Source organism: Bos indicus x Bos taurus, chromosome 16 (genome assembly GCF_003369695.1).
Source record: "Bos indicus x Bos taurus breed Angus x Brahman F1 hybrid chromosome 16, Bos_hybrid_MaternalHap_v2.0, whole genome shotgun sequence".
NCBI lineage: Eukaryota > Metazoa > Chordata > Mammalia > Artiodactyla > Bovidae > Bos > Bos indicus x Bos taurus.
In genome coordinates, this window is record NC_040091.1 from 5,453,684 (window position 1) to 5,480,730 (window position 27,047).

Genomic DNA, 27,047 nt, shown 5'->3' on the forward strand with positions numbered 1-27,047 from the left:
TGGTTTTGATTTGCAACTCTCTGATAATGAGTAATGTTGAGCATTTTTTCATGTGCTTATTAGCCATATGAATCATTTCTTTGAAAAAATGTCTGTTTATTTTTTGGCCTATTTTTGGATTGGGTCATTTATTTTTCTGGTATTGAGCTGTATGAGTTGTTTGTATATTTTTGAGATTAGTTCTTTGTCAGTTGCTTCATTTGTTATTATTTACTCGTACTCTGAAGGCTGTCTTTTCATCTTTATTACAGTTTCCTTCGATGCACAAAAGCTTTTAAGTTTAATTAGGTCCATTTGTTTATTTTTGCTTTTATTTCCATTACTATTGAAGATGGGTTATAGATAATCTGCTGTGATTTATGTCAGAGAGTGTATTGCATAAGTTTTCCTGTAGGAGTTTTATAGTTTCTGTTTTACATTTAGATCTTTAATCCATTTTGAATTTATTTTTGTGTATGGTTAGAAAGTGTTCTAGTTTCATTCTTTTACAAGTGGTTGACCAGTTTTCCCAGCACTACTTGTTAAAGCAATTGTCTTTTATCCATTGTATATTTTTGTCTCCTTTGTCAAAGATAAGGTGTCCATATGTGCGTGGATTTATCTCTGGGCTTTCTATTTTATTTCATTGATCTATATTTCTGGCTTGTGCCAGTACCATACCGTATTGATGACTAGCTTTGTAGTGTAGTCTGAAGTCAGTCGTGCTGATTCCTCCAGTTCCATTCTTCTTTCTTAAGATTGCTTTGGTTATTCGAGATTCTTTTGTATTTCCATACAAGTTGTTAAATTATTTGTTCTACTTCTGTGAAAATTGATAGGGATTATATTGAATCTATAGATTGCTTTGGGTAGTATACTCATTTTCACTGTGCTGATTTTTCTGATCCATGAACACAGTGTATTTCTCCATCAATTTGTGTCATCTTTGATATCTTTCATCAGTGTTTTATAGCTTTCTATATATAAGTATTTTGTTTCTTTAGGTAGACTTACTCTTAAGTATTTTATTCTTTTCATCGCAATGGTGAATGGGATTGTTTCCTTAATTTCTCTTTCTGTTTTCTCATTGTTAATGTATAGGAATGCAAGGGATATCTGTGTATTAATTTTATATCCTGCAACTTTACTGTATTAATTTCTTAGCCCCAATAATTTTCTGGTGGTGTCTTTAGGGTTTACTATGTAGAGAATCATGTCATCTGCAAACGGTGAGAGATTAACTTCTCCTTTTCCAATCTGGATTCCTTTTATTTCCATTTCTACTGTGATTGCTATCACTAAAACTTTCAAAACTGTGTTGAATAGTAGTGGTGAGAGTGGGCACCCTTGTCTTGTTCCTGATCTTATGGGGAATGCTTTCAATTTTTTGCCATTGAAGATAATGTTTGCTGTGGGCTTATCATATATGGCTTTTATTATGTTGAGGTATGTTCCTTTTAGGCCTGCTTTCTGGAGAGTTTTTGTCATAAATGGATTTTGAATTTTTTTCAAGGCTTTATTTACATATATTGAGATAATCATATGGTTTTTATATTTTAATTTGTTAATGTGGTGTATCACATTGACTGATTTACAAATATTGAAGAAACCTTGCAACCCTGGAATAAAACCCACTTGATCATGATGTATGATTTTTCTAATATGTTGCAGGATTCTGTTTACTAGAATTTTGTTGAAGAATTTAGCATCTATGTTCATCAGCAATATTGGCCTGTAGTTTTCTTTCTTTGTGACATCGTTGTCTAGTTTTGGAATTAGGATGATGGTGACCTCACAGAATGAATTTTGGAGTATATCTTCCTCTGCAATTTTCTGAAGAATTTGAGTAGGATCAGTTCAGTTCAGTTGAGTCACTCAGTCGTGTTCGACTCTTTGTGTCCCCATGAATTGCAGCACACCAGGCCTCCCTATTCATCACCAATTCCCGGAATACACCCAAACTCATGTCCATTAAGTCGGTGATGCCATCCAGCCATCTCATCCTCTGTCGTCCCTTTCTCCTCCTGCCCCCAATCCTTCCCAGCACAAGAGTTTCAGCTTTAGCACCATTCCTTCCAAAGAACACCCAGGACTGATCTCCTTTGGAATGGATTTGTTGGATCTCCTTGCAGTTCAATGGACTCTCAAGAGTCTTCTCCAAAACCACAGTTCAAAAGCATCAATTCTTCAGCACTCAGCTTTCTTCACAGTCCAACTTTCAATCCATACATGACCACTGGAAAAACCATAGCCTTGACTAGACGAACCTTTGTTGGCAAAGTAATGTCTCTGCTTTTGAATATGCTATCTAGGTCATAACTTTCCTTCCAAGGAGTAAATGTCTTTTAATTTCATGGCTGCAATCACCATCTGCAGTGATTTTGGAGCCCCCCCAAAATAAAGTCTGACACTGTTTCCACTGTTTCCCCATCTATTTCCCATGAAGTGATGGGACCAGATGCCATGATCTTAGTTTTCGGAATGTTGAGCTTTAAGCCAACTTTTTCACTCTCCTCTTTCACTTTCATCAAGAGGCTTTTTAGTTCCTCTTCACTTTCTGCCAAAAGGGTGGTATCATCTGCATATCTGAAGTTATTGATATTTTTCCAGGCAATCTTGATTCCAGCTTGCACTTCTTCCAGCCCAGCGTTTATCATGATGTACTCTGCATAGAAGTTAAATAAGCAGAGTGACAGTATACAGCCTTGACATACTCCTTTTCCTATTTGGAAACAATCTGTTGTTCTATGTCCAGTTCTAACTGTTGCTTCCTGACCTGCATACAGATTTCTCAAGAGGCAGATCATGTGGTCTGGTATTCCCATCTCTTTCAGAATTTTCAACAGTTTATTGTGATCCACACAGTCAAAGACTTTGGCATAGTCAATAAAGCAGAAATAGATGTTTTTCTGGAACTCTCTTGCTTTTTCAGTGATCCAGCGGGTGTTGGCCATTTGATCTCTGGTTCCTCTGCCTTTTCTAATACCAGCGTAAACATCTGGAAGTTCACGGTTCCTGTATTGCTGAAGCCTGGCTTGGAGAATTTTGAGCATTACTTTACTAGTGTGTGAGATGAGTGCAACTGTGTGGTATTCACTTTCACTTTCACTTTCTTTGGGCTTGGAATGAAAACTGACCTTTTCCAGTCCTGTGGCCACTGCTGAGTTTTCTAAATTTGCTGGCACATTGAGTGCCACCCTTTCACAGTATCATCTTTCAGGATTTGAAATGGCTCAACTGGAATTCCATCACCTCCACTAGCTTTGTTCGTAGTGATGCTTTCTAAGGACCACTTGACTTCACATTCCAGGATGTCTGGCTCTAGGTCAGTGATCACACCATCGTGATTATCTGGGTCGTGAAGATCTTTTTTGTACAGTTCTTCTGTGTATTCTTGCCATCTCTTCTTAATATCTTCTGCTTCTGTTAGGTCCATACCATTTCTGTCCTTTATCGAGCTCATCTTTGCATGAAATGTTCCTCTGGTATCTCTGATTTTCTTGCAGAGATCTCTAGTCTTTCCCATTCTGTTGTTTTCCTCTATTTCTTTGTATTGATTGCTGAGGAAGGCTTTCTTATCTCTTCTTGCTATTCTTCGGAACTCTGCATTCAGATGTTTATATCTTTCCTTTTCTCCTTTGCTTTTGGCTTCTCTTCTTTTCACAGCTATTTATAAGGCCTCCCCAGACAGCCATTTTGCTTATTTGCATTTCTTTTCTATGGGAATGGTCTTGATCCCTGTCTCCTGTACAATGTCGCAAACCTCATTCCATAGTTCACCAGGCACGCTATCTATCAGATCTAGGCCCTTAAATCTATTTCTCACTTCCACTGTATAATCATAAGGGATATGATTTACATCATACCTGAATAGTCTAGTGGTTTTCCCTACTTTCTTCAATTTAAGTCTGAATTTGGCAATAAGGAGTTCATGGTCTGAGCCACAATCATCTCCTGGTCTTGTTTTTGCTGAATGTATTATAGAGCTTCTCCATCTTTGGCTTTGAGAATATGGTCAATCTGATTTCGGTGTTGACCATCTGGTGATGTCTATGCGTAAAGTCTTCTCTTGTGTTGTTGGAAGAGGGTGTTTGTTATGACCAGTGCATTTTCTTGGCAAAACTCTATTAGTCTTTGCCCTGCTTCATTCCGTATTCCAAGGCCAAATTTGCCTGTTACTCCAGGTGTTTCTTGACTTCCTACTTTTGCATTCCAGTCCCCTATAATGAAAAGGACATCTTTTTTGGGTGTTAGTTCTAAAAGGTCTTGTAGGTCTTCATAGAACCGTTCAATTTCAGCTTCTTCAGGGTTACTGGTTGGGTATAGACTTGAATTACTGTGATATTGAATGGTTTGCCTTGGAAACGAACAGAGATCATTCTGTCGTTTTTGAGATTGCATCCAAGTACTGCATTTTGGACTCTTTTGTTGACCATGATGGCCACTCCATTTCTTCTGAGGGATTCCTGCCCGCAGTAGTAGATATAATGGTCATCTGAGTTAAATTAACCCATTCCAGTTCGTTTCAGTTCGCTGATTCCTAGAATGTCGACATTCACTCTTGCCATCTCTTGTTTGACCACTCCCAATTTGCCTTGATTCATGCACCTGACATTCCATGTTCCTATGCAATATTGCTCTTTACAACATCGGATCTTGCTTCTATCACCAGTCACATCCACAGCTGGGTATTGTTTTTGCTTTGGCTCCATCCATTCATTCTTTCTGGAGTTATTTACTTAGCAATTAAACCACCACCATACCCAGTAATACAGCCCTTTGTGAAGATTGCACATATTAAGTACACAATATCTTGAAATATAGTATAGATTGTTATTAAAACTTAGTTTTTCTTAATTTTATATCTTCTTAGGCAATTATCTTACTACTAAACATTCCTGGGGATACAAACTTCAAGGGAAGCTAGAAACGTTATCCTTACTAGCAAGTCATATCTCCAGATACAAACTGTGGTTTCCTAACACTAAAATAAAGAAGAATATAGTGGAGAATGGACTAGGAAATCACACACAAAATTCTACAAATGACTTCATTAGAAAATGAACTCTATATTTTAAATCAGGTTTAGGTTCATAGCAAATGTGAGTGGAAAATACAGAGTTCCCAAACTCCCCACCACACACACACACACACACACACACACACACGCACACGCACACATACACACAGTTTGAGATTTGTTTTAAGGATCTGGCTCATGTGATTGTGAAGACTGGTAGGTCTAAAACCTGAAGTGTAGGTGGCAGCCTGGAAAATTCAGGAAGGGTGTGTGTTGCAGTTTTTCCTTTGGAAGCTTTGAGAGGCAGAGTTCCTTTTTCCTGGAAGGAGCTCAATATTTTATTTTAAAACTTCCATCAGAATGGATAAAATATACCCATGTTATGAAAGGTAATTTACTTTATTCAAAGTTTGTGATTAAATGTTAATTGGAAATGGCAACCCACTCCAGTGTTCTTGCCTGGAGAATCCCAGGGACGGGGGAGCCTGGTGGGCTGCTGTCTATGGGGTCACACAGAGTCTGACATGACTGAAGCAACTTAGCAGCAGCAACAGCAGCAGCATATCTTTAAGATGCCTTCAGAGAAACAGCCAAACTGGTTTGACCAAGCTACTGAGTACTATAACCCGGCCAAGTTGATACAAAATTAACCACCGTACAAAATATCCAAGGTGAACTTGGATATTTAGTTCAGGAGACTGCCAACCCAATTATGGAAGATTCATCTAATTTCTTCTTGCCGCTTGCATAAAATACCTGAGGTGAGTTGTAAATGGAAGAATGAATCATCAATCATTAAGAAGTCAGTGGGATATACTTTGAAATTTCTCAGTGGAGCTAGTGGCAAAGAACCTGCATGACAATGTAGGAAACTTAAAAGATGGGCATTTGATTCCTGGTTTGAGAAAATTCTCTGGGGAAGGAAATCACAACCCACTGTAGTATTGTTGCTCAGAGAATCCATTGGACAGAGGAACCAGTTAGACTATAGTCCCTGGGGTCGCAGAGAGTCGGACAGGACTGAAGCGACTTAGCACAGCACAGCAAAAGACTGAAATAGACATGCTGCTATCCATGGATGATCTGTGTTTTATCCACATGGCTGAGAACTTATATATATTAAAGCACAAGAGACTGACAAGGTTTTTGAGAACTTTATACTAGCAGAAATGCATTCAGCATGGGCGGAAAAGGACAGGCATCATACATATAAAGGAGGAATGTGTCCAAAGATAAAGCTCTGATAACAGGGCTTCTTTCAGCTGAGAAAGTAGGCTCACTTCTCTGGTGGGTTGAAAAGTTGTGGATATCCCCAACAGGCTTTTTTTTTTTTTTCATACAGAAATGTTCTCTAAATTGACATCTAATGAGATTTCTCCTCATGAGTTTTGAGTTTAAGACTTGAGACTCATTTTTCTTTCTCTTTCTCCATTTTTGAATGGTAATGTCTATTCTATGTATGTATTAACATTGTACTTTGGAAGCACATTCCATGTTTTCTGGTTCATAGGGTCACACATGAATAGGAATTTTGCCCAAGGATGGACAAGAAACTGCATCTCATCCGTAACTTATTTACAAGATATTTAATAAAATTTGGGCCTTAGAATTGATGCTGAAAAGGGTGAAACTTTGGGAGATGTTGGGATTGGGTGAATATATTTGACACTTGGGAAACATAGGAAGCTGAGAGGCTGCAATGTGCACTGTTATGTGTCAAACAGTGTCCTCAAAAGAGTTCTAAGAATCCATGCAGCCAAGACCTATAGGTCTTACTTTATTTGGAATTAGGTATCTAACAGATGTAATCAGGTTAAGATGTGATCGTTTTGGTGGGCTTCAATGCAATATTATTGATGTCTTTTAAGAAGAAAAAAATACAAATAAAGACCAAGACACCTAGAGAAAATATTCTATGGCCAGAGAAGCAGTAGTTAGACTAATGCAGCTGCAAGCCAAAAACCAGCGAGGACTGATGGCCACTCCCAGAAGCTACAAAGAAGCAAAGAATATTGTACTCATTCTCAGAGAGAACATGGAATTAAGAAGAACAAATCGAAGCCAAAGGAAGCAAGTTCTCTTGTTAGTGTTCCAGGGGCCCCAATCCCATGTATAAGTGTTCCATGCCAAAGACCTCCTCTAATCCTAATCACCATCCAAAGGTTCTACCTAAATTCTGTCACTTTAGAAAGTTTGATTTAAAAATGCAGATTCTGGAAGACTTACTCCATCTTCTTTCCGAAGTTAATAGCTCTTCAAAAAAAAGTTAACTGCAATTCTCTATGTGTGTATTGATATATTTACTGTGCTGTTGTGTGTTACCTGAATTCAGGCCATGAATTGGTTACATTTATACTTAATGAAGATTTCAAATGTATATTTGAAGATTATACATTTGAAGATTTCAAATGATGATATACTAATATTGGAAACTGAAGAATAAGTCTCAATAGGTTTACTTCTAGTACTGAAGCATATGACTCACAGAGTTGGCTGATAAGAACAAACGTCTATCCACCCATCAGTTGACTGACACTTAGATTATTCCCAGGCTGTGGCTGTTCTTTTCAGAAAAGACAAAACTACAGTCACAGAAGCCAGATTAATGGTTCTCAGAGGTTAGGGTTTGATGAAGAGGATTGCCTGCAGAAGATTCTTCAGGGTTATTGAACAGATGGTGCTAGTGGTACAGAACCTGCCGGCCAATGCAGGAGATGTAAGAACATAGCTTTGATCTCTGGGTGGGGAAGATCACCCGGAGGAGGAAATGGCAACCCACTGCAGCATTCTTGCCTGGAGAGTCCCATCGACCCAGGAGCCTGGCAGCCTACAGTCCATAGTGTCGCACAGAGGCAGACACGGCTGAATGCACAGCAGTCTATATTTTGACTAGACGACTCTTATGCAACTGTATACATTGGTCAAAAATTCTTGAACTTTGTGCTTAAAAAGTGTGAGCTTATTGTATGTAAGTACCTGAGTAAAATCAGATTTTATTTTTCAGATGTCAAAAATACACTTCTTTGTTTTATTACTTCCATTTAACTTAAAACAATATGTAACGTAAAAGTAATCTATTTTTACGGGAATAACTGTAAATACCAAATATCACATTTAAAAATGAACAAGGCATTTTTCTGTCAACCGTGAGTACTAAACTTTTTATACAAATTTGCTATCAACCCCTTGAATATTGCATTTTGAGTTTTGTTTTTTAATTTCATGTTTGTGAAATACTCCATTAAAATAATTATTTTTAAAGTGATTCTGAAAGAATTTTATTTTATTCTATATATTTTCATAATTAACAAAAGATCTTAGACTTAATTATTCTTGATGGATTTAAAAGATTGATGTCTCATAAGACATTAGTGTAAACCTAAATTTCCTTCTCAATATTAGACTTGGGCTGTATAATTTATCATTTGCATCTTAGCATGAGGATAAGGCCACTTCTCCACAAGAGAATTGACTGTGTAATATTTGCTCATAATTATTTAATTAAAAAATGATGTCTGACATATACAGACTACTATATATAAAATAGATGATTAATAAGGACCTATCATATAAGACAGGGAACTCTACTCCATACTCTGTTACAACCTATATGGGAAAAAAAAAAAAACTAGAAAAAGTGAATATCTTTAACTGATTCACTTTGCAATGCATCTGATATATTGCACATTATATATCAACTATTCTGCTATAAAATTTGTTTTAAAATATAAAATAAGTCTGAGATTTGTTCAAGATTCTCATATTTGCATGTAATGATCCACATATAATATATATTGTCTCATTTTTAGCTTAGAAAATCATAACTTTTCACTGAAACTGAAAAATTGATTTGGTTCTTGCTGTCCAGGTTACTTCCTTAGACTCAGTCTTCATTATTTTTTCCACATTTGCACCTTGTATGTAATCCTTTTTCCCCTGGTGTTTTACATTGCAGACTTACAAAATATGTCTAGATTTTCCTCTCTAGTACTTATTTATGGTGCCGGACCATAGTCTATTCTCTAGTACCTCAAGTGATGGTGCTTTCACTTAACTTCATCTCCTAGAGGTACATATTTATAAATACATATTTTCTCACTCTGTGTTTTCCAAAAATATTAGCTGTCTTAGTACAATTGAGAAAAGACTAAAAGAAACTGTAATAAATTGTATTTATAACTGGCCTTCTGAAATACTGGGGCATTTGTAAAACAATTCCACTGTTTTACCTCCGAGCCCTGCACACCAGATTCATGCAAAATAAGTTAGACTTCACAGCTCTTTTTAGACTTCCTTAAAAACAAACCTTCAAATATGCTTAGTCAAAGCCATCACAGCTTGGAAATTAATACTCCTTACTCAGTGTAAGCATATTAATTTGGATGACTATGAACAAGTTTAAATCTCCTATTCCCTAGCTTACCTTCAATAACCAGGATTACACTGATAAAAGATATGATGCTTTTCTTATCTTTATAGAAGATTTAACCAAAACCACTAATTATGTATGTGTGTGTGTGTGTGTGTGTGTGTGTATATATATATATATTTTTTTTTTTTTTTACACAAGGGGCTAAATAACTATAAAAAAGAATGAATTTTTGCCATTTTATACAACATGATTGGACTTGGAAGGTATTATTCTTTGTGAAATTTGTCATACAGAAAAATACAAGTACCATATGATATCACTTAGATGTGGAATTAAAAAAAAATTAATTGAAAGAGACACGTGAACCTCAATGTTCATCACAGCACTGTTTATAATAGCCAGACATGGAAGCAACCTATATGCCCATCAGCAGATGAATGGATAAGAAAGCTGTTGTACATATACACAATGGAGTATTACTCAGCCATTAAAAAGAATACATTTGAATCAGTTCTAGTGAGGTGGATGAAACTGGAGCTGATTATACAGAGTGAAGTAAGCCAGAAAGAAAAACACCAATAGAGTATATTAATGCATATATATGGAATTTAGAAAGATGGTAACAATAACCCTGTGTATGAGACAGCAAAAGAGACACTGATGTATAGAACAGTCTTTTGGACTCTGTGGAAGAGGTAGAGGGTGGGATGATTTGGAAGAATGGCATTGAAACATGTATAATACCATATTATGAAATGAACCACCAGTCCAGGTTCAATGCAGGATACAGGATGCTTGGGGCTGGTGTACTGGGATGACCCAGAGGGATGGGATGGGGAGGGAGGTGGGAGGGGGGTTCAGGATGGGGAACACATGTACACCTGTGACGGATTCATGTTGATGTATGGCAAAACCAATACAATGTTGTAAAGTAATTAGCCTCCAATTAAAATAAATACATTTATATTTTTTAAAAAATTAAAAAAAAATGAATGAATATAACAAAACAGCAACAGACTCACAGATACAGATAATGAGCAAGTGGTTGCCAGTGGGGAAAAGGAAGCAGGGAAGGACAATAGGTGTATTTGATTAAGAGGTATTATGTATAAAATAAAGAATCTCCAAGGACATACCATAAACACAGGAAGCATAATCAACATTTTACAATAACTCTAAATACAGTATAATCTTTAAAAATTGTGGATCTCTGTGTTATACAACTGAAACTTGTAAATCAACTATATGTCAACTCCAAATTATTTAAAAACAAATTATTTTAAAGATTTGCTAAAACTTTTTAGGTGAAAGTTAATTATGAACAGAGTCTGTAAATTAACACTCATCTTTACAAAGAATGACAATAAATGCAGAAAAATGATAGAACTGATCTTTAAAAATCACCATTTTCTAGACAACAGTGAAATAACTGTTTGCAGCCTTGGGTCACAAATAGATTCTACGATTAGCTGAAAAATTTGGAGAAATAATATCTACAAAAATGTTAATATTTACAGCAAAGATAACTTGTCAACTGTAACAATTTCATTTAAGGGTGAGAAAACCACCAATTTGTTTTCAGCAATTCAATTGTTACCAGCAATTCAGATTTAAATCAATTAGCACCAATGGTGATGGCCATGCTTCTTAGACTAAGAAGGTCACTTAACTTGATGCAGTACAAAGTAAGATATCACCTTAAATATTGTAGCTTGATTGTTTGAATCTATTTTAATAATAACATTTTTATGATATTTAGAAATTTAAAATGTTTATAGTTAACTGATTTAAGCTTAATATGCTGTTTAAAATGTGTGAACATAAAAATCACCTTTCGGACTGCTGGTGAATGTTTCTAAAATGCTCTGTACCAGCAAAATCAGGAAAATGTTACTAGACCTGGATCATTACCAAATTGGTCTCTAAAGCTCCTATTGTGTCACTTTGCGTGTTTATTTTAGAAAATATTTTGAGGTTCAAAGTTGATATAAACTGAAGACAGAAAAATTCAGGATTTCATGTAAATAAAAAGAAGTGAAACACCTTTTACACTGTTGAATCTGTGAATTCAACTCTAGCTATACTAAATTGTTTCTTATATTTCTTGCCAATATTTTTCTATAAAACGTTATTCAGTGTTTAAAGCAGAGTGTCTTTGTGTGTGTGTGTATATTTAATGTTGAATTTTTAATCATATATGCCGTGTTATTGTAGTTACACAATATCATTCTTATTGTTCTTTATTTGAATTATGTGTACTTTGACAAGCATCTTGTAAAATATTATGAGATCCAACCACTCCAGCCTAAAGGAAATCAGTCCTGAATGTTCGTTGGGAGGACTGATGCTGAAGCTGAAACTCCAATATATTGGCCACCTGATGTGAAGAGCTGACTCTTTTGAAAAGACCCTGATGCAGGGTAAGATTGAAGGAGGGAGGAGAAGGGGATGACAGAGGATGAGATGGTTGGATGGCATCACTGACTCAATGGACATGAGTTTGAGTTAGCTCCGGGAGTTGGAGCATGGACAGGGAGGCCTGGAGTGCTGCAGTGCATGGGGTCGCAAAGAGTCGGACACGACTGTGTGACTGAACTGAACTGAAAATATTATGTATTTCATCATTTTTGGTGTATTCATCTATTGATAGATGAGCAAAAGTAAGATAAACTACATACATTTAATTCCTGACATAAGTATGACATAGTTTGCTTTTATAGGTTTGTTAAATGATATTATCAATATTTTGAATGTTTTCCATTTCTTTCCACACTTTTATCCTATGTCTTCTAAAACAGAGTTTCAGAAACCCTCAGAAGTAATGGAGAAAGCTTTAAGAAAGTTAGGAAACTGATGGATAGAAGGAGGCATGAAAGTGATTGAATCTAATTTCTTGCCGTAAATGTTTCATGAACAGGACACATAACATTTTGATTTGCCAAGTTTAATGAGGTACTTTTAAGAAGTGATTCATTGGACCCATCTCTCAATTACATTGTCCCCATAATATTTAACACAATCTGATTTATGATTCAAGATGTGTTAAAAAATACTTGATAAAAGAAACAGAATTGAATTAATAAGGAAAAATCTGAATACATGTACATATTTCAGTTTTATAACTGCATTTAGTCAAGGATTTATCCACACTGAGGATACACCACCTTTCCTTCCCGACAAGTTGTTCGAAATGTATGTTTTGGTGTCAGTTGACGATAACCATATTGACACATAAATTCAATAGTATCCTCTGTTTTAGAGTAAAGTTTTTTATCGTATTTCCATCTTAACTGTATGTGATGTTTTCTCATTGTTTCTTCTGAAATTAGACAGGCCTCTAAAATTAAAGAAAATAAACATAAACCTTTGAGTAATATGCAAATACACAGATTTTCAGGGTTTCAAGAACTTTGGTCCAAAAATTCTTCCTCAAACCTTTTCCAAACCAATACACTGAAAATGTATAATGTAAGTTTCAACATATTTAAAAAGTTAATGTTATAAGAATGAGATACTTTGTTTAGTATAACCATTAAATGTTATAAGATTCATAATGTCAGTTATCATATGAAGAGCTTTCATAAAGGAGCCATTGTTGCTTGAACATGAAATTTTCTAACTATATTTCTATGTACAGATATTAATCTTTGGTGTTCAAGCATTAACTGGTTGTTATTTAATCCATAAAAACTCTATTATAAACAGTTAAACGTTATACTGTGTACAAGAATTATCCCAGGATCCGAGAAGTTTAAAGCATGTACCTAAGCATTTTGGTGGTTGTGACCACTTTCCATTCTGACATATTACTTTTCTGTTTCCCTGAAGTTCATAGTAGGTCTGACACCGGTACTCAACAATCATTCCTGGAGGATATACTGATTGCAGGAGTGAGGTAATTTCTCCATTGTCTATTGGTGGAGGAGGCCCACATTTTCCTTGAGAGACTAAAAAATAATAGTTTTTGCTTTATTCAAAGACAGCTCCTACAGTTTTAAACAAATAAAATAAAAATGCAACCAAATATGTCATATCAAAACTTAAGATTTCTGATGACAGAAATGATTTATAGAAAGAATTTTAATCAGAAATACACATTTTAAGGCCTTATTTTACCACCATGGAAGCACATATAGTACGTTAACAAATATGTCTGCTTTGCAGTGTCCTGATGTTCAAACATGTTTTTTTTTTTTTTTTTTTCAGAGTATATGCTGGAAAGATGGATAGCTAAAAAAAAAAAAAAAAAAAAAACTACCGTGATATACAACATGTTGCAGTGTCTGTGAAAGAAATTTTGGCTTCCATTTTTGGATAAGATGAGGTAAAAAAATGTGTGCTTATAGCATCTGTTAGTATTCCTTCTGCCAAATGAAGGTCCTGAACATAATATAAAAACCAACACAGGAGACTGTGAAACAAGTAGTTAGTCAATCTGCTTAGGGACCTTTGGATTCAAAGAGTTACACTGAAGAGAGTCCTTGGGGTTTTCATTTTGCCTTCTATGTACTGTGAATGGGCCACTGAGACAGCAACCCAGAAATAATACAAGTTCAGAAAGAAAAAAAGTCTCAGGAAGCAGTTGATCTTTTTAAGAAAAGGCCCAGAAAAGAGTAGCCTAGCAAGATACAGTTTTCACAATATTGAATTAGTCTAGAAATACTACACGAAGTGTGCACACTAAGTTTTTGTGTGCACCAGGACCCAGAGACCCCACAGAGACTAAGCCAGAATTGTGTCTGAGTGTCTCCTGCAGAAGTATGGGTGAGCAGTGCACTGCTACAGGGGCAGGGGCTCTGGGTGCAGTAGACCTGGGTATTGCATAAGCCCTCTTGGAGGAGGCTGCAATTAACTCCACCACAGAGCCACCAGAACCTAACCAGGACTGCAGAAACAGACCCTTAGAGGGCATAAAAAAATCCTTGTGCACAAAAGAACCCAGGAGAAAGAGGCAGGGACTCTACAAGAGACTGACCTAGACTTGCCCGTCAGTGTTTAGGAGTCTTCAGCAGAGACATGGGTTAGAGGTGGCCTGCTGCAGGTTTGGGGGCATTGAGTGTGGCAGTGCATGCATAAGACCTTTTGAAGGAGGTCACCAGTATCTTCCTTATCTCCACCATTGTTTGGCCACAGATCAAAAAACAGGGAGGGAACACGACCCCATCCATCAACAGAAAATTGAACTAAAGATTTACTGAGCATGGCCCCTTCCATTAGACCAAGACCCAGTTTCACCCTGAGACAGTCTCTCTCATAAGGAAGCTTCCATAAACCTCTTATCCTCATCCATCAGAGGGAAGACAGAATGAAAACCACAGTCACAGAAAACTAACCAATCTGATCACATGGACAACAGCCTTGTAGAACTCCATGAAACTCTAAGCCATGCTGTATAGGGCCTTCAAGTTGGATGTGTCATGGCGGAGGATTCTCACAAAATGTGGGCCACTGGAGAAGGGAATGGCAAACCACTTCAGAATTCTTGCCTTGAGATCCCCATGAACAGCATGAAAAGGCAAAAAGATAGAACACTGAAAGATGAACTCCTCAGGTGCGGTGGTGCTCAAAATGCAGGAGATAAGTGGAGAAATAATTCCAGAAAGAATGAAGAGATGAAGAAAAAGCAAAAACAACATCTAATTGTGGATGTGACTGGTGATGGAAGTAAAGTCTAATGCTGTAAGGAGCACTATTGCATAGGGACCTGGAATGTTAGGTCCATGAATCAAGGTAAATTGGAAGTGGTCAAACAGGAGATGGCAAGAATGAACATCGGCATTTTAAAAATCAGCAAACTAAAATGGACTTGAATGGGTGACTTTGACTCAGATGACTGGTATATCTACCAGTGATCTGGTAGAATCTGGTAGAATGTGAGCAAGAATCTCTAAGAAGAAATGGAGTATCCATGATAGTCAACAAAACAGTCTGAAATCAGTGCTTGCATGCAATCTCAAAAATGACAGAATGATTGCTGTTCATTTCCAAGCCAAACAATTAACAAGCACAGTAATCCAGGTCTATGCCCTGAACAGTAATGTTGAAGAAGCTGAAGTGGAATGGTTTTCTGAAGACATACAAGGACTTCTAGAACTAACAAGCAAAACGATGTCATTTTCATTATATTGGACTGGAATGCAAAAGTGGGAGGTCGAGATATCTGGACTAACAGGCAATTTTGGCATTAAGAGTACAAAATGAAGCAGGGAAAAGAGTAGGAGAGTTTTGCCAAGAGAACACACTGGTCATAGCAAACACCCTCTTCCAACAACACAAGTGAAAACTCTACACATGGACATCACCAAATATCCATGGAAAACTCTACACATGGACAATACCAAAATCAGATTGATTATATTCTTTGCAGCCAAAGGTGGAGAAGCTCTATACAGTCAGCAAAAACAAGACTGGGACCTGACTGTGGCTCAGATCATGAACTTCTTGTTGCCAAATTCATACTCAAATTGAAGAAAGATGTGAAAACCACTAGACATTCAGGCATGACCTAAATCAAATCCCTTACAATTAGAGTGGAGGAGACAAATAGATTCAAGGGATTTGATAAGACAGAATTCCTGAACAACAATGGACAGTTGCTCCTGACTTTGTACAGGAGGAAGGGATCAAAATCATCCCCCAAAAAAAGAAACGTAAAAAAGGCAAAATGGTTGCCTCAAGAGGCCTTACAAATAGCTGAGAAAAGAAGAGATGCTAAAGGCAAAGGAGAAAAGGAAAGATAAAATGATTTGAATGCAGTGTTCCAAAGAATAGCAAGGAGAGATAAGAAAGCCTTCCTCAGTGATCAGTGCAAAGAAATAGGGGAAAACAATAGAATGGGAAAGACTGGAGATCTCTTCAAGAAAATTACAGATACCAAGGGCATTTCATGCAACAATGGGCACTATAAAGGACAAAAATGGTATGGACCTAACAGAAGTAGAAGATATTAAGAAGAGGTGGCAAGAATACACAGAACTATATAAAAAAGATCTTCATGACCCAGATAACCACAAAGGTATGATCACTCACCTAGAGCCAGACATCCTAAAATACAAAGTCAAGTAGGCCTTAAGAAGCATCACTGTGAACAAAGCTAGTGGATGTGATGGTATTCCAGTTGAGCTATTTCAAATCCTAAAGATGATGCTCTTTAAGTGCTGCACTCAATATGCCAGAAAATTCAGCAGTGAACAAAGGTCTGAAAAATGTCAATGTTCATTCCAATCCCAAAGAAAGGCAATCTCAAAGAATGTTCCAACTACCGTACAATTGCATTCATCTCACACACTAGTAAAGTAATGCTCAAACTTCTCCAAGCTAGGCTTCAACAGCACGTGACCCATGAAATTCCTGTGTTCAAACTGGATTCAGAAAAGGCAGAGAAACCAGAGATCAAATTGCAAACATCCGTTGGATCATCATAAAAGCAAGAGAGTTCCACAAAAAAATCCACTTCTGTTTTATTGACTACACCAAAATCTTTTGCTGTGTGGATCACAACAAACTGTGGAAATTAAATAGATGGTAACACCTGACCTGCCTCTTGAGAAATCTGTATGCATGTCAAGAAGCCACAGTTAGAATCAGACATGGAAGAAAAACTGGTTCCAAATCAGGAAAGGAGCACATCAAGTCTGTATACTGTCACCTGCTTACTTAACTTCTATGCAGAGTACATCATGCAAAATTCCAAGCTGGATGAAGCACAAGGTGGAATCAGTATTGTCAGGAGAAATATCAACAAGCTCAAATATGCAGATGACACCACCCTTATGGCAGAAAATGAAGAAGAACTAAAGAGCCTCTTAGTGAAAGTGAAAGAGGAGAGTGGAAAAGTTAGCTTAAAAATCAACATTCAGAGAACTAAGGTCATGGCATCTGGTCCCATCACTTCAGAGAAAACAGATGGTGAAGCAATGGAAACTGTGAGAGACTTTATTTTGGGGCTCCAAAATCATTGCAGATGGTGACTGCAGCCATGAAATTAAAAGACACTTGCTCCTTAGAAAAATGTTATGACCTACCTAGACAGCATATCAAAAAGCAGAGACATTACTTTGCCAACAAATTCCACCTAGTGAAAGCTATGATTTTTTCAGTCATCATGTATGGATGTGAGATTTGGACTATAAAGAAAGATGAGGACCAAAAAATTGATGCTTTTGAATTGTGGTTTTGGAGAAGACTCTTGAGAATCCCTTGGACTGCAAGGAGATCAAACCAGTCAATCCTAAAGGAGATCAGTCCTGAATATTTATTGAAAGAACTGATGATGAAGCCGAAGCTCCAATACTTTGGCCAGCAGATGAAAAGAACTGACTCTTTGGAGAAAACCCTGATGCTGGGAAAATTGAAGGTGGAAGGGTAAGGGGATAACAGAGGATGAGGTGGTAGGATGGCATCACTGACTTGATGGATGTGAGGTTAGTTAAGCTTTGGGAGTTGGTGATGGATGGGAAATCCTGGTGTACTGCAGTCCATGGAGTTGCAAAGAGTCAGACATGACTGTGTGACTGAACTGGAATGCTTTAGTCTAGAAACACATGATGGCAGAAACCTCAGCCCAATCCTTTCCATGCCTTGATCTACAGGGTCCAAGTAAGCAGCTCACATTTCCACCCACATAATGAGTGAACTCTTGAGAGTCCCTTGGACTGCAAGGAGGTCCAACCAGTCCATTCCTAAAGGAGATCAGTCCTGGGCGTTCATTGGAAGGACTGATGTTGAAGCTGAAACTCCAATACTTTGGCCACCTCATGTGAAGAGTTGACTCACTGGAAAAGACCCTGATGCTGGGAGAGATTAGGCGCAAGAGGAGAAGGGGACGACAGAGAATGAGATGGCTGGATGGCATCACCAACTCGATGGACATGAGTTTGAGTGAACTCCCCTAATTGGTGATGGACAGGGAGGCCTGGCATGCTGCAATTCGTGAGGTCGCAAAGAGTCAGACACGACTGGGTGACTGAATTGAACTGAACTGAAAGAGTGAACAAGAAACCTCTGCCATTTCTCCTGGTGCCAGAGGAGGCCAGGTGGGAACCTTGGACTTGCAACCTACATGGCAGTAATGAAAGCCCGATTAATGAAGGAGTCCAATAACATCCTTAGTCTCAAGATATAAAAGCTCAAGTGTCTGAATACAGTTGAAAATCATTTATCAGACCAAAGACCAGGTAAACCTCAAAAGAGAAAAAGCAATCAAGAGAAGACAACACTGAGATGACACAGATATTGAAATCATTGGATGATAGTTTTTAAAAATCTAGTCCAATTGGTAGAACTAGAAAATAGATTATTAAAAAACTACATGGATTGACAATATATTGCAGATGGCAGAATGATCAATAAGTTTGAATATTAACTAACCTTGAAAATAAACTGGAAAGAAAATGGACATAGCTTCAAAGACCCGTGGTAAGATAGCAAAGAAGGTTGAACATGAAGTTGAAAAAAAATAATGGCTGACTTCCCTATGCATTCATTTTCTGATGGTCTAAATGGAAAGTAAATCCAAAAGAATGGGCATATGTGTATATGCGTAGCTGATTCACTTTGATGTACAGTGAAACTAACACTATATTGTATAGGAAATACACTCCAAAAAATGTTTTTTTAAATAATGGCTAATAATTTCTCAAATCAGTTATATGACTTAGCAAGTAACCAAAAACAGCAACTACATGCTAAAACTGCTCAGTGAATTCCAAATGGGATGGAGCCAAAGAAGTTAATGTCAAGATACATCATAATCAGTTCCTGTTGTGTTGTTCAGTCGCTTAAGTGTTTCTGACTCTTTGGAACCCCATGGATTGTAGAAAGACTGGCTTCCTGGTCCTTCATTAATTACCGGAGTTTGCTCACAGTCATGTCCATTCTGTCAATCATGCCTTCCTACCATCTCATCGCTGATATCCCTTCTCTTTCTGTACTTAATCTTTTCCAATGAGTCAGCTCTTCTCATTAGGTGGCCAAAATACTGGACTTCAGCTTCAGCATCAGTCCTTCCAATGAATATTCAGGACTGATTTCTTTCAGGATTGACTGGTTTGATCTCCTTGCAGTCTAAGGGACTCTCAAGAGTCTTCTCCAGCACCACAGATCAAAAAATCAATTCTTTGGTACTCAGCCTTCTTTGTGCTCAAACATTCACATCCATACATTACTGCTTGAAAAACCATAACTTTGACAATATGAACCTTTGTTGGTAAAGTGATGTCTCTGCTTCTTACCATGCTGTCAAGGTTTTCATAGCTTTTCTTCCAAGAAGTCTTTTAATTTCACGGCTGCAGTCAGCATCCACAGTGATTGTGAAGCTGAAAAGAATGAAGTCACTGTTTCTATTTCCACCCATTTTTGACATATAGTGATGGAACCCAATACCATGATCTTCATTTTTTGAATGTGGTTTTAAGCTAGCTTTTTCAATCTCCACTTTCAGCAATATCAAGAGGCTCTTTAGTTCCTCTTTGCTTTCTGCCATTAGTGTGATGTAATCTGTGTATCTGAGGTTATTGGTATTTTTCCTGGCAATCTTGATTCCAGCTTGTGCTTCTTCCAGCCTGGTATCTTGTGTGAAGTTAAAGTAGCAGGTGACAATATAGCCTTGACATACTCCTTTCCAAATTTTGAACCAGTTTGTTGTTCCATTCCGGTTCTAACTGTTGCTTCTTGACCTGCATACAGGTTTCTCAGGAGGCAGGTAAGGTGATCAAGTATTCTCATCTCCGTAAGAATTTTCCACAGTTTGTTGTGATCCACACAGTCAAAGACTTTAGTGTAGTCAATGAAGCAGTGTTTCTTCAATTCCTTTGCATTTTCTATGATCCAACAGATGTTGTCAATTTAATTTCTAGCTCTGCTGTCTTTCTAAATTTAGCTTGTACATCTCGAAGTTCTCAATTCACAAGTTGTTGAAATTTAGCTTGAATATTTTGAGTATTACCTTGCTAGCATGTGAAATGAGCCCAATTGTGTTGTGGTAGTACGAACATTCTTTGGCGTTGCCCTTCTAGAGACTGGGATAAAAACTCACCTTTTCCAGTTGTATAGCCACTGCTGAGTTTTCCAGATTTGCTGGCATATTAAATGTAGTACTTTCACAGCATCATCTTTTAGGATTTGAACTAGCTCAGCTGGAATCCCATCATCTCCACTAGCTTTGTTTGTAGTGATGCCCACTTGATTTTACACTCTAGGATTTCTGGCTCCAGGTGACTTGTGGTTATCTGGGTCATTAAGTCCTTTTCTGTACAGTTCTTCTGTATATTCTTGCCACCTCTTCTTAATACCTTCTTCTTCTCTTAGGGGCATACTGTTTCTGCCCTTTACTGTGCCCATGATTACATGAAATGTTCCCTTGCTCTCTCTAATTTTCTTGAAGACATCTCTAGTCTTCCCCATTGTATTGCTTTCCTCTATTTTTTTGCATTGCTCACTTAACAAGGCTTTCATATCTCTCCTTGCTATCCTTTGGATTGTGCATTCAGATGGGTATATTTTCCCTTTTGTCCTTTGCACTTTGCTTCTCTTCTTTATTCATCTCTTTGTAAGGCCTTCTCAGAAAGCCATTTTGCATTGTTGCATTTCTGCTTCTTAGGGATGGTTTTGCTCACTGCCTCCTGTACAAAGTTACAAACCTCCATCCATAGTTCTTCAGGCACTCTCACAGATCTAATCCCTTGAATATTTTTATCCTTTCTGCTATATAATCATAAAAGACCTGAATGGCCTAGTGGTTTTCCCTGCTTTCTTCAATTCAAGTCTGAATTTCGCAATAAGAACCTCATGATCTGAGCCACAGTCAGCTTCCAATCTTGGTGTTGCCAACTGTATAGAGCTTATCTATCTTTGACTGCAAAGAATATAATCATTCTGATTTCGGTACTGAACATCTCGTGATGTCCATATGTAGAATTGGCTCTTGTGTTTTTGAAGAGGGTGTTTGCTATGATCCATGTCTTCTCTTGTCAAAACTCTTTTAGCCTTTCCCCTGCTTCATTTTGTACTCCAAGGCCAAACTTGCCTGTTACTCCAGGTATCTTTTTATTCCTACCTTGCATTCCAGTTCCCTGTATGAAAAGCAGATTGTTCTTTTTATTTTGATGTTTTGATCTAGAATGTAATATAAGTCTTCATAGAACCAGTCAACCATATATTTTGACATTAGTGGGTGGGGCTTAGACTGGGATTACTCTGATTGTAAGTGACTTGCCTTGGAAATGAATGGAGATAATTTTGTCGTTTTGAGAATGCACCCAAGTACTGCATTTCAGACTGTTTTGTTGGCTGTGAGGGCTACTCCATTTCTCCTAAGGAATTCTTTCCCATAGTAGTAGATATAATGGTCATCTGAATTAAATTTGCCCATTCCGGTCCCTTTCAATTCACTGATTCATAAGTCTTGATGTCATAATGAGTAATAAATATATATATATATATAAATATTTATTATTATATAATATTTATATATTAATATAAATATATAATATTTATCTATAATATATTGTATAATATATATTATATTATATTTTTATATATTATATTATATTTATATATATTATATATTATATATATTTATATATAAATATATATATATTTGTGTGTGTGTCTAGAGCTTTGTAGTATAGTCTGAAGTCAGGGAGTGTCATTCCTCCAGCTCCATTTTTCTTTCTCAAGATTGCTTTGTCTATTCTTGGCCTTTTGTGTCTCCATTCAAATTTTAAGTTTTTTTTTTTTTTTTCTAGTTCTGTGAAAAATTGCCATTGGTAAATACATACAGATTGCATTGAATCTGTAGACTGCTTTTGGTAGTATAGTCATTTTGACAATATTCATTTTTCTAATCAAAGATAATGGTATATCCTTCTATCTGTTTTTGTCTTCATTTTCTTTCATTAGTATACTACAGTTTCAGATTACAGATCTTCTGTTTCCTTAGGTTTATTCTCCAAAGAAGACATTCCGATGGGCAAAACGTCCATGAAAAGATGTTCATATCACTAATTATTAGAGAGATTCAAATCAAAACTACAGCATGATATCCCTTAACATGAGTCAAAAGAGCTATGCTGGTGAGTATATGGAAAGAAGATAACACTCCTACACTGTTAGTTGATACAGCCACTATGGAGACAAGTATTTACACTCCTTAAAGAAAACTAAAAATAGAGCTACCATATGACCCTGCAATCTTGCCCCAGGCATGGATCTGGTGAAAAACTTGGTCTATGAGGAAACACACACCCTAATGTTCATTGCAGCACTGTTTACAATAGTCATAATATGGAAAACCTAAATGTCCATCAAGAGAGAAATGGGTAAAGAAGATGTGGTACAAATATACAATGGAATATTACTCATCCACTAAAAGAATGAAATAACCAACACAGTATTCTTCACAGAGCTAGAACAAATAATTTCACAATTTGTATGGAAATACAAAAAACCTCGAATAGCCAAAGCGATCTTGAGAAAGAAGAATGGAACTGGAGGAATCAACCTGCCTGACTTCAGGCTCTACTACAAAGCCACAGTTATCAAGACAGTATGGTACTGGCACAAAGACAGAAATATAGATCAATGGAATAAAATAGAAAGCCCAGAGATAAATCCACGTACATATGGACACCTTATCTTTGACAAAGGAGGCAAGAATATACAATGGATTAAAGACAATCTCTTTAACAAGTGGTGCTTGGACAACTGGTCAACCAGTTGTAAAAGAATGAAACTAGACCACTTTCTAACACCATACACAAAAATAAACTCAAAATGGATTAAAGATCTAAACGTAAGACCAGAAACTATAAAAATCCTAGAGGAGAACATAGGCAAAACACTCTCTGACATACATCACAGCAGGATCCTCTATGACCCACCTCCCAGAATATTGGAAATAAAATCAAAAATAAACAAATGGGACCTAATTAACCTTAAAAGCTTCTGCACATCAAAGGAAACTATTAGCAAGGTGAAAAGACAGCCTTCAGAATGGGAGAAAATAATAGCAAATGAAGCAACTGACAAACAACTAATCTCAAAAATATACAAGCAACTCTTACAGCTCAACTCCAGAAAAATAAATGACCCAATCAAAAAATGGGCCAAAGAACTAAATAGACATTTCTCCAAAGAAGACATACAGATGGCTAACAAACACATGAAAAGATGCTCAACATCACTCATTATCAAAGAAATGCAAATCAAAACCACTATGAGGTACCATTTCACGCCAGTCAGAATGGCTGCGATCCAAAAGTCTACAAATAATAAATGCTGGAGAGGGTGTGGAGAAAAGGGAACCCTCTTACACTGTTGGTGGGAATGCAAACTAGTACAGCCACTATGGAGACCAGTGTGGAGATTCCTTAAAACACTGGAAATAGAACTGCCTTATGATCCAGCAATCCCACTGCTGGGCATACACACTGAGGAAACCAGAAGGGAAAGAGGCACATGTACCCCAATGTTCATCGCAGCACTGTTTATAATAGCCAGGACATGGAAGCAACCTAGATGTCCATCAGCAGATGAATGGATAAGAAAGCAGTGGTACATATACACAATGGAGTATTACTCAGCCATTAAAAAGAATACATTTGAATCAGTTCTAATGAGGTGGATGAAACTGGAGCCTATTATACAGAGTGAAGTAAGCCAGAAGGAAAAACATAAATACAGTATACTAACGCATATATATGGAATTTAGAAAGATGGTAACAATAACCCAGTGTACGAGACAGCAAAAGAGACACTGATGTATAGAACAGTCTTATGGACTCTGTGGGAGAGGGAGAGGGTGGGAAGATTTGGGAGAATGGCATTGAAACATGTAAAATATCATGTAAGAAACGAGTTGCCAGTCCAGGTTCGATGCACGATACTGGATGCTTGGGGCTAGTGCACTGGAACGACCCAGAGGGATGGTATGGGGAGGGAGGAGGGAGGAGGGTTCAGGATGGGGAACACATGTATACCTGTGGCAGATTCATTTTGATATTTGGCAAAACTAATACTATTATGTAAAGTTTAAAAATAAAATAAAATTTTAAAAAAAAGAATGAAATAATGTCATTTGCAAAAATATGGATGGACCTAGAGAGTGTTATACTGAGTGAAGTTAGAGAAGGAGAAAAATTGTAAGACATCCCCTATATGAATCTTAAAAGAAATTTTGCAGACAACTTATTTTTGGAAAAGAAACAGACTCACAGACTTAGAGAAGGAAGTTATGGTTGCCAGGGGGAATGATGGGAGAAGAGACAGGGAATTTGGGTGGACATGAACACACTGCTATTTTTTAAGTGGATGACAAATAAGGACCTACTGTATAGCACAGGGAACTCTGTGGAGTGTAATGTGGCAGATTTGATAGGAAGGGAGTTTGAGTGAAAATGGTCACATGCATATGTGTGGCTGAGTCCCTTCACTGTTTACCTGAAGTTAGCACAACAGTATTAATCAGCTATATGCCAATACTAAATCAAAAGTTAAACAAGATACATCATGTTCAAATTCCTGAAACTTACAGAAAAAAATCTCATAAGCAGCTTGATAGACATGCAATACTAATTTGGGATAAATATTATGCAATACATATTTGGAAAAAAGGATTCAAGCATCGGTGGAAATCTCATCAATGAGCATAGAGTCAGAGAGAAATGAGAACATTTTCCCAAAGCTGGATGAAAATAATTGTCAACTCCAAATTCTTGTAAACTATCTTGTAAACTATCCTTTTGAATTAAAGCGAGAAAGAAAAAATTTCCCAAACAAAGCAAAACTGATAGAATTTGTCTCCAGCAGAACTATACTTAAGAACTTTTCAAAAGAAAGCAAAATAGAAAAAGAATTGAGATTTTAGAATGGAGTTTTTTCTTCCTTTTTTTTTTAAAGAAAGGGAAAATATAATAAGAATATGATTTCCCTGTTGATTTTATTTTAGTTGTGCAAAATTGTCATCTGATATGGTGCTCAATGTATATAGAGAGGATACTACAGACATTTATGTTAAAAATATGGAGAGAACCAATAAATCTAAATGGAATTAAGCATTCAACAGTTCATCTGAGGTGGTAAAATGTCAGCAACAGTGGGGAGTGGTAAACTACCTCCTGCTGCTGCTAAGTCACTTCAGTCGAATTCGACTCTGTGCGACCCCAAAGATGGCAGCCCACCAGGCTCCCCTGTCCCTGGGATTTTCCAGGCAAGAGTACTGGAGTGGGGTGCCATTGCCTTCTCTGGATAAACTACCTATGTGTATCTTAATACCTAGAGAGACTAAGAAAACCATGCAAAGACATATACTCAAAAACAATGCAGATCCAAGTCAAATTATTTTATAACGTTCAAAAATCCACAAGGAAGTCAAGAAAAGAAAAACTTTGAGAATTGAAGGAAACACACAAAAAACAAATAAGAAAATGGCAGACTGTTCTTAATAAGTCACTCTAAATATAAATGGTCCTAAATACATCAATTAAAAACCTGAAAATGCCAGGGTAGACACCTAAACAAGACTCAGCTGTATGTTGTCTAAAAAAAAAGTCGCTTTAAACACGAAAACATGTTCAAGTGGAGATTGCAAAAATTACACACCTGGCAAAAGTTAACATGCGTCTGCCTACAATGCAGGACACCCGGGTTCGATCCCTGGGTTGGAAAGATCCCCTGGAGAAGGAAATTGCAACCCACTCCAGTATTCTTGCCTGGAAAATCCCATGGATGGAGGAGCTTGTTTGGCTATTGTCCATGGGGTCGCAAAGAGTCGGACACAACTGAGCGACTTCACTATCACTAATGTACATGGAACAACAGACTAGTTTCAAATAGGAAAAGGCTGTATAGTATCACCCTGCTTATTTAACTTCTATGCAGAGTACATCATGAGAAATGCTGGGCTGGAAGAAGCACAAGCTGGAATCAAGATTGCCGGGAGAAACATCAATCACCTCAGATATGCAGATGACACCACCCTTATGGCAGAAAGTGAAGAGGAACTAAAGAGCCTCTTGATGAAAGTGAAAGAGGAGAGTGAAAAAGTTGGCTTAAAGCTCAACACTCAGAAAACAAAGAAAATGGCATCTGGTCCCATCACTTCATGGGAAATAGATGGGGAAACAGGGGAAACAGTGTCAGACTTTATTTTGGGGGGGGCTCCAAAATCACTGCAGATAGTGACTGCAGCCATGAAATTAAAAGATGCTTACTCCTTGGAAGGAAAGTTATGACCAACCTAGATAGTATATTGAAAAGCAGAGATATTACTTTGCCAACAAAGGTCCATCTAGTCAAGGCTATGGTTTTTCCAGTGGTCATGTATGGATGTGAAAGTTGGACTGTGAAGAAAGCTGAGTGCCAAAGAATTGATGCTTTTGAACTGTGGTGTTGGAGAAGACTCTTGAGAGTCCCTTGGACTACAAGGAGATCCAGCCAGTCCATCCTAAAGGAGATCAGTCCTGGGTGTTCATTGGAAGGACTGATGCTGAAGCTGAAACTTCAATATTTTGGCCACCTCATGTGAAGAGTTGGCTCATTGGAAAAGACCATGCCTCCTGGGGCATCTCATTAAGAGGATGAGATGGCTGGATGGCATCACTGACTCGATGGACATGAGTTTGAGTGAACTCCGGGAGTTGGTGATGGACAGGGAGGCCTTGTGTGCTGTGATTCATG

The 27,047-nt window shown here is 37.3% G+C and overlaps 1 protein-coding gene across 3 annotated transcripts in view; it reads right to left on the reverse strand.

The window, feature by feature from the left end:
* Positions 1-27,047, reverse strand: part of LOC113906363 (complement factor H-like) — an 88,440-nt gene that overhangs the window by 2,647 nt on the left and 58,746 nt on the right. Inside the window, exons 11-12 of one of the 3 annotated variants that reach the window (XM_027564389.1) lie at positions 13,136-13,318; positions 12,300-12,708 (exon numbers count right to left, since the gene is read on the reverse strand). The exons of 1 other annotated variant lie outside the window; for it this stretch is intronic. In XM_027564389.1, coding sequence (XP_027420190.1) covers positions 12,512-12,708; positions 13,136-13,318 — 380 coding nt within the window. In that variant the 3' untranslated portion in view covers positions 12,300-12,511. Of the gene's footprint in view, positions 1-12,299; positions 12,709-13,135; positions 13,319-27,047 lie in introns of those variants that run through there. One more of the 3 variants, XM_027564390.1, reaches the window with a different exon arrangement.